This window comes from Carassius auratus, chromosome 13 (genome assembly GCF_003368295.1).
Source record: "Carassius auratus strain Wakin chromosome 13, ASM336829v1, whole genome shotgun sequence".
Lineage (NCBI taxonomy): Eukaryota > Metazoa > Chordata > Actinopteri > Cypriniformes > Cyprinidae > Carassius > Carassius auratus.
Window position 1 is genome coordinate 16,493,852 of NC_039255.1, and position 8,913 is coordinate 16,502,764.

Consider the following 8,913-nt stretch of genomic DNA (forward strand, 5'->3'; position numbering starts at 1 on the left):
CATTATATGTAAATATATACTATAGTCCTTCATAAATGTAAATATATAATATCAATAAATATATAATAAATAAATATACTGTATATAGTCCTTCACAAAACAAGTTTTATTTAGGGGAAACACATACACCGATGTGAAAATCATTCGTTACCATACAACAACAGCATGATTATTGACATAAAATGCTTTTTCAGCAATCACAGTTTGGATGCAACTTCTCAATGCCTGGATTTCTGCCCTTATAATGTTGCATTTGATTATTATGCTTTACACATCCAATGAGAGACACTAGATTATTTATCTTTACCATCTGATTTTACCATTTCTGTGATGAAGCAGTCAAGTCATCACTCCAGATCTCATGGAAAACAGAATCTTTAATGTGTGTTTAACCAGTTTGAAAGGCCATATGTCATACCGTCACCTCTTTATCATCAATGCATTTTGTTATGCAGGGGACATGCATTTGACCATGCTTGCATCATGATGAATGTAAGAGAAGGGAGACACTTCTGAGCTCTTCAGAGATGATATGTTGGGTCTGATCGATCAGACTAAGACAATATTTATCCTGGCATCAGCCATAAGCAAATAAACTACTTGTAATCTTTAACAAGGAAGACTGTATTAATGTTCGATAAACTCTTGGACATTTGCATATTATTTAGTTCATATCAGTTTATCAAATTACACTGATAAACTACAATGGTATAACTTAAATATCATAACAATAATATCTACTCTTGCATGACAATCTAACAGGCTTTCAGCTTGCGCTCTCTACATCACATTTTGTTGTCTCTTCTGAAATAGAGCTTTTAGAAACAAGAGTTTGGGAAAGAATAGAAATAATCCTCCCTAAAAAAAATTTTGTGTATCAAGAAACAAAACCACATGCAACAGATTTCACTTCAAGTTTTTAATTCTGAGAATTTGACCGTATTTCTCTGAAACTTGATTTTTATGACCAAACTGCTACCTCTTTAATATTTTGCTATAGAAGATACAGAAAGGAATCACGCTAGAATCACATAAAATGACATAATGACTGCAACAACTGGCTGTGTCACCTGTTATGAAACTGAAATATATGACATTATTCACTGTAAACTTCTAGAGATAACCCATGTGAGTTCATACTCTATAACTACATTTCAAATTCAGTTCTTAAAAGAACCAATATTCTTCTCTTAATGAAAAGAACATTTTAATAAACTTAAGTTTAAACTTTCTCTTGCTTGAAAGACTCTTTTATGGAATAGAAAGATTAAATGCTTCTATAAAGAACCATCAATGCCAATAAATAATCGTTATGATTAAAAAAAAAACATATCTAAAGACACTGATCAGACACTGACTGAAAGTGTGTAATGATTACATGAATGCGAGACACTATTTAATCTATATTTTGCCTACTGTACAAAATATAGGCATTTACATTACATTTATCAGACGCTTTTATCAAAAGTGACTTACAGTGCATTCAGACTATCAATTTTTACCTATCATGTGTTCCTGAGGAATCAAACTCCCAACATTGCGCTTGATAGTGCAGTGCTCTACCAACTGAGCTACAGGAACACTGCTTTAGGCTTTGCTCAAACAACTTTTACTGGAGATTAAAATGATTGTTTTAAGGAATAACACAGTAAAATGATCAGAAACAATTATTTTGTTAAGAATTAGAAGCACTAGATAAAAAGTCAACTAGATATCCATGAGCAGAATATGTCTGCACACAAATTTGTAATACATATTATGGCATTCGACAAAGGACACATGTAAAATTATTATTATTATTTTTTATTTTTATTTTTACTTTTTACAGAACAGGTGCAAGAATGATATGTGTGTTTGGTTAATATAATTTAGATTTGGTAGTCTAACTTGGCCAAAAAGAGTTTTATGAAAGAAACAATTCGATCATTGACAAAAGCATTTCTTGGAAATACAAAAGTATAGATTTATTATCAGGCAGACAAAAAACATTCGCAGTGTTTCCATTCACACAATTCTGACATTCCACTACATTTGTACTCTTACACCTATAAAGAGGCACAAGCTTATTAATCATTAGGAAATCATTGGAAATTTCCTTCTTGGCATCCTTCCAGAGCTTTTCAAATACAAAAACATTCATTCCCCCTTTTCGAACATCGTTCCAGTTTTTAAGGCCCGGAAAAATATTATCAGTACTCTTAATGCACTTTTTCACACAAGGTGAGTTGTAAGAATAGAAAACTACACAGTTGTTTTGATCTGTATTCTTCAGAAGTGTGTCCAAGGGAGAATTACCTGGAGGAAAGAGCAGAATATGCTCAGAATGTTCATCTGTGACTACGTTTGGCCTTGTAGCAATGACATTTTGTGATGCTGAGCAGCGAACACATATCTCTCCTTCAGTGATAAAATTTTTTACATGTTGTGCCTCTTCCCTGCTGAACACATTCTCAATATGAGATTGATCGTTTGTACACAGATCCCGTGGAACACTGATTGCTATTGCATACTGAGCGTTAGTTTCTTTTTTTGTCTTTGGCTGGACACTGGAAGACATAAAATAGTACAATGATAAAACAGTTCTCAAGAAACATTGTATTTAACTTTTTTCTTGTGCATTTTTACATTCAAACTGCATGTACATTTACATGCATTTTACCAATTTAAAGTTGAATTATTGATTCATTTGTCTAAAAACTGTACAAAGCGTACTTACTAGTCATCAAAATATTGTATCATATTAGCAAGCGCAGCAGGGTTCACCTGTCCCTCAATGTTTCGAATACACAGATGAAGCATGCAGAGGACGATGAGACACTTCAGTGAAGCCTGAAGTGAAAACATCATTCATTTCAGCACAAAACTTGAGTTAAATTCATAATATGAGGGACAAGAGAGCTTAAAAACAGAACAGAAAAGAACATTTACTCAAACTTACCATTGTGACTGCTTGAATTATGAGGAAGAAGATTCTTATATTTTTAGAGCTGAAGTACTCTTGTTTCTCTTCTGATATGCTGATGGTTGAGAGGGAATGAGGCATATATAAAGACCTGACTGGTTTATAATTGACAAACTTGAGTGGGTGGGATTTTTGTGTGTTTAACTGATAACTGATAACCAGGTCCAGATAGAATCTGTCAACATTCTTATCTTCTATATCGGGAAATCCAGCAGAATTCTGTAGAATAAGACCTAAACAGTAAAACAATTATGACACACACACACAAAAAAAAAAAACAGATATGATGCAAAAATATCATAGTTTTGTCTGCTAAATAAATAATGACTAAATTATTAATAAAATAAAATTGTGGCCTTTTTGCGTGGATATAATCTATTGGAAAATTAATGAAACATGAAAGTGCCATTTAATTGGTAAATTAATTCAATCATTAATTTAAACCAGGCAAAATAAAAACAACCGTTTATTTGCAATCAACATTATAAACACTTTGATTCATTTTGGAGCTGGATATTAAGTGAATGCATATTTTCACACTAGTCCAGTGTGTCACAGTTGTGTTCTGTTAAACCCATTTTCATGGACTTTTAGTTTGTTTATTTTCAGTAACATGTTTGCTTTGTTCTGGTTTCCCGCCAATCATCTTTTACCACGGACACTAACTCAGTCTTCACAGTATCTCATCATTTACCATGCATCTCAGTGTGCCTACATATACTACCCCTTAAAGTGTGTACTCTTTTGGTGAAGAAACTCTTTTGTGTAGAAGGCAAGCTTTGGGACATACTATCACGTCACACAAATGTGTCTTTAAGGATTGTTTTGTCGCACCTTTTCCACGCACCCTGTCACTGTAAACTGGCCAGTCAATCTTCCCATCACCGTTAACATCCTCCACATTTCATTTAATTTCACTTCCTACATACCGGAGAGAAAAGAAGTAGCTCATTGATCTGCCGATCACGGGTCTTTCATGCTGAGAACTCGGCTCATATTTTCTGCATAATGATGCATTTGAAAGTATGTTTCACCAGGTTAAATGTTATTAGTAACTCAAACCCTCTCTACCGAAATGTTGATCGCACATCCGCCATGATTTTAGTTTTTCTAACAATCATTTATTCATGTTTGCAGTTCTGGACCGAATTCTTCCCCAAAACGCAATGGATTGTAGGTGATTTTAGCCATTAGTGTGTGCATGGATCCACACTTCAGAAATCGTCCTGAAATAGTAGACCATCAGGACTTTTGGCGTACTGTTTGGGACACACTTATTCTAATCTTACATACTATTTAGGATGGATAGTATGAACATTGAGCATTTAAGTTCCACCTTATGCACTCTTCAGTTTGCTTGCCTGCTTGTAGGATCATTGCATTTTTAGATGAGGATTTTTGAACATGATCTTCATCTTTCTGTACTTCTTTCAACCTAAACGTGACACACTGGGGCCAGCTGCATGAACATAGACACTAAGTTAAGACAGATTCAGATTAGACCAGTCTGACTTTAAAAGTTATATCCAGCCTTGAAAAACATGACTTTTAAGCAGTGGTTTATGTAACCGGCCACTGAATGTGACTGAGAATAAGCACAAAGATTAATGTTTCCCTATAGCTCTTTATTTACCTTGAGTTTCACTGAAGAGCACACATTTGACTGAAGCTGTTTTTTAACCTTTGGTTGATAGCAGCTGTGGTGTATTCCAGAAAGCAACGTTAACTTACCGTCACATACACCCTGAACTCTCGGTTGATTAACCCTAACCTTTCTTACAGAGATATGCTGGTTCCAAAAATGAGAGTTTGTTTACGGTAAACACACAACACATTCTCAACAGAGCGACGAATCGACAAGTCATTATGGAAATGAAAAAAAAATGTGTCATAGTGCTTTTTTTTCTTCTTTCAGAGGTCATTTACATACCTACTGCATAGCTACCTAATTGGTGGTTGTACATTAATTTTTCAAACTTATATAATAATTATATTGTAATAATTTTTAGATAGACAATTAACTAATTTAGTGTGATCACTCTTGATTTAATTCTTGGCTCAATGTGTAGTTAATACCAAGGGCAATGAATATCTATAAAATTATTAATGTTCTGGTTTTAATTTATCATATAACTTATGAGACTTGTATATACAATAATAAATACAGTTACATTTACAGCCATATCAAATTATTGCATTTAACATTTTAATGTGACTTTGCAGAGCTTTTGTTTTGCTGTGTTGTCATTCTGTGTACAAATGTACTTCAATACTTCATATGAGAAAAAGTTAGCAATCTAGAAACAGAACAGAAATGAAATAAGCTTAAAATGATCTAAACATAGACTCGGTTAAGTTAGCGCATAATGCATTTACCCGCTTCAAGGTTTTTGTGTTTGCATTTGTCCACAAATTATTCTCAAATTATTTTGAAATCACATGACACAGGACTGTTTATGAAATACAATAACGGTCTTTCAATCTTAATAATCAGCAGTATTTCCAGGGCCTGGCTGCAACAATACCCTTAAGTTAAGAAAAGCCTTAATTTTTAAAGCATTTGATGCAGCTGTCTGCAGACCTGATGCCGTTCAGTAAGAGTGTAGCATGATCTTCATCTTACATCGCATGCTTTCCTCCTCTTTGATGTGGAATTATTATTATTATTTATTTTTTGTGAGAACAGTATGTGTGTTGATGTGCATTACTGCAGCCCATAGCCTACTCTATAATAAAAAGCGCCTAGATAAATTAATAAATGGAAATTGAAAACAAGTGTTTACCAAGCAAACTATTTTATTTGTTCTAGCAAATTCTAGCAATTTTCAAAATCAATAGCACAAAAGACATCAGATCTTAATACAGACTCACAGAACTGTTACAGTTCATCTCTGATCTTTTTTGGAGGCAGACAGTGTGCGTCTATGGGGGTGTTTCCTTCACCTTTACAAGAAAAACACTGATTCTCACTCACACAGCGGTAGAGAGGAACATGAGCAACGATCTGCTTAAATATAGTCGAAAGATTTTTTTCAAGGTCACGCTTCCAGATATTCTTGAAAACAAAAGCTTTAATTCCTCTGTGTTTTTTCCAGTTCTCCAGGCCCTTTAAAATGTTGTGGTCCCTTGACGCATTCAGACACGAGTCAACACAGGGAGATTCAAATGTGTAGAAAACAGAGCAGCCGTCTTTTCTTTTATTTAATAGTTTGATCATGGCTGAGTTGTCAGCAGGATTCAGCAGAAGAGACTCTGAATGAATGTTGTAATTCTTCTTTTTAATCACAACCTTTTTGGTTCCTGCAGCGATGAGTTCTGCACCTTGGTAAAGTGCCTTTGTTTCATCATTAAGAGCATTTCTCACGTTCACCGCATCCTCTTGAGTCAGGAAGTTGTTCTGTGAAGGAATGAAGTTCTGCTGACACTGATGCTTTGGCACGTTGATAGCTGTAGCATACTGACGAGGATGTTGATCTCCATCGACTCTCTTATAGCTGGGAAAACAGTCAACAGGATCAGAATATGACACACTCCCATGTTTTAAATTCATGACCGTTTGACAAACGGTTTCTCTCAGTTTCCTGTTACAACTTCCTCTTTGCTAACTTTTGATTTTAAGCTGCAGTCGGTAACTTCTGACGATCTAGCGGTTAATAAACAGAACTGCTTGCGTGTTGCGGAAGGACATTGTAGCCGGAGCTACTTCTCTCTGTTTATGTCTATGAAGAATCACAAAGGTACTGGGTTACTCCGCCGCGGTACCACTGAAGCTCCCGGTAAGAAACAACCAATCAGAGCTGCGGTCCGTAACTTATTTGTGTGTTCAAAGTATACAAAATGTATATAATAAGCGAATACACCATGAATCCATTTTCCAACCGTGTTTTTAGCCTGTCCTGAATCACTAGGGTGCACCTATAATAAGTATTTATATTCGGACTATTTTAGATTGCTTCAGGGGTACCGCGGCGGAGTAACCCAGTACCTTTGTGATTCTTCATAGACATAAACAGAGAGAAGTAGTTCCGGCTACAATGTCCTTCCGCAACACGCAAGCAGTTCTGTTTATTAACCGCTAGAGCGTCAAAAGTTACCGACTGCAGCTTTAAGCATTAAATTGAGATGTTAATTGTTTAATAGAAAATAGAGACAGACTCACTTTTGCTCGAAGAAATCAATAATACGGGCTAGAGTAGTGATGTCCACAGTCTCAACACCAGCACTTTCTGTCCAATCAGGAAGCAGAAAGAGCAGCAGGAGTCCACTCAGATACATACTGAACTTCTAAAATCATAGCACATATACACAAACACACACAGAAAAAAAATAAATGAATCTATAAATCCAATGTGCATCAGAAAAACTCCTACAAACCCAAAGTGAAACAAACCTACTCCCAAAATTAGTATGTATGATATGAATCTCGTATGTGACTGACCAATGCTGTTTCTTGTTTCAGGTAAACAATGAATGAAGTGAAAGAGAAAGTAGCTTTATTCTGCACCAGCCCTCTTCTTTAAAAGACTGTAGAATCACTGACTCCCCAAATAATGACATTGTGTTTGTATGGCTCTTTAAAATAAGTTATTACATGATATGATATATTTCAAAATGTTAATGGACTTTATGTACATGTGCAACTGGAAAAACGAAAATGTGAAGTATTGTTATTGTAGGACTGATTAAGTCTTTGTAAATGATGTTTTGATGGTGGAGTTGCAGGTGAAATTATACACCAGTAGAGGGAATCATTGCGATGGAAATACATCAGCGGATATCCAAAACTGTTCAGCAGATCTGTGCATGAATAGAAAAGAGATCATGAGAGGGGAAAACTAGAAATTTAGATTAGTGTGTATGTAGTTTAAATGAGTCTTAAACTGTACTAAATATTGCAGAGCCAATGGAGATTTTACTTGAATTTATTTTTCTGTTTTCTGATAGAGTTTTCTAGAGGTTTGTCCATATCAATGTGTCATATCATTTTGAAAATGTTACGCAGTGAGCTGATGCACAAACTTGTGTTTCTCTGTTTTGTGAGCGTAATCGAGTCAAGACACATGTTTGAGGATCAGATGAAAAACAGATCAGACTGTGGTTTTATTTTCATCTGTCTGTCTGTGTGATCAACATGTGTTGGACCTGTGAACTCTGCACTTTGACCCCTCAGATGATGGAGTAGGGTGAAGGAGAGGACGCTGTTTGAAGGTTGGCACGAACAGGGCAGAGGCTCAAAAGAAGCTTCTGAGAGAGAGACAGAGAGAGAGAGAGAGAGAGAGATAAAATAGCATCTGTCTCCCTGTGTTTGAGGAGGTTTTCAGTGTTGGCTAGGGCACAGGTGAAGCGTTTGATCAGCGGAGGACGAACAGAGACGTGAATCATCCTGGAAAGAGTGAAGCGTTAGCTGTGACTGTAGATAGATGTGTGAGAGATCACACCCGTGTGCTAAATTCTGATGTTTTTATGTCAAATTAATTATAATGACCACAGTAATAGTGACATACAGTTATATTTTTTATTAATATTTTATTGCATGTTTTTATTTTTATTTTTTGTTTTCCTTTAAAAAAAATGTGTTTTGTTTTTGTCATTTGTATTATTTTTCAAAGATATATCTAATTTTTATTCAGTTATTTAAGCACCATTTTAGTATTAAGTTAAACTAAATTAAAACGACAAATGGCAACCCGCTGAAATAAAATAAGTTTAGGAATATTATTAATCATTATTAAAATGATATTTTATTTTATTATTATAATTGTTCTATTTAAATTTACATTTTGTGCATTTTTATTGTGTTTTATTTCATTATTTTAACTTTGTTTTTTATATATAGTTTTAGTAAACTATAACAACTAATTCAAAACCTAAAATTCATGCTAACCCTAAAAACATTGTAACTTTTTTTTTTTTAAAGCCATAAATAAATTTAGCAATTGCCAATATCTGCA

General features: G+C 34.6%; 1 protein-coding gene and 1 long non-coding RNA gene across 2 annotated transcripts; both read right to left on the reverse strand.

The window, feature by feature from the left end:
- Positions 1–1,824: 1,824 nt before the first annotated feature.
- LOC113112874 (uncharacterized) lies at positions 1,825–3,012 on the reverse strand. The gene is made up of 3 exons (XR_003293499.1): positions 2,939–3,012; positions 2,717–2,829; positions 1,825–2,546 (listed from the first exon to the last, which is right to left on the reverse strand). It is a non-coding gene; the product is annotated as an uncharacterized LOC113112874 (long non-coding RNA).
- Positions 3,013–5,840: 2,828 nt separating this feature from the next.
- On the reverse strand, positions 5,841–7,368 carry LOC113113266 (uncharacterized). The gene is made up of 3 exons (XM_026279409.1): positions 7,337–7,368; positions 7,122–7,246; positions 5,841–6,456 (listed from the first exon to the last, which is right to left on the reverse strand). Exons 2-3 carry the CDS (start codon positions 7,235–7,237, stop codon positions 5,841–5,843), a joined length of 732 nt encoding a protein of 243 aa, XP_026135194.1. The 5' UTR covers positions 7,238–7,246; positions 7,337–7,368.
- Between the last annotated feature and the right edge of the window lie 1,545 nt (positions 7,369–8,913).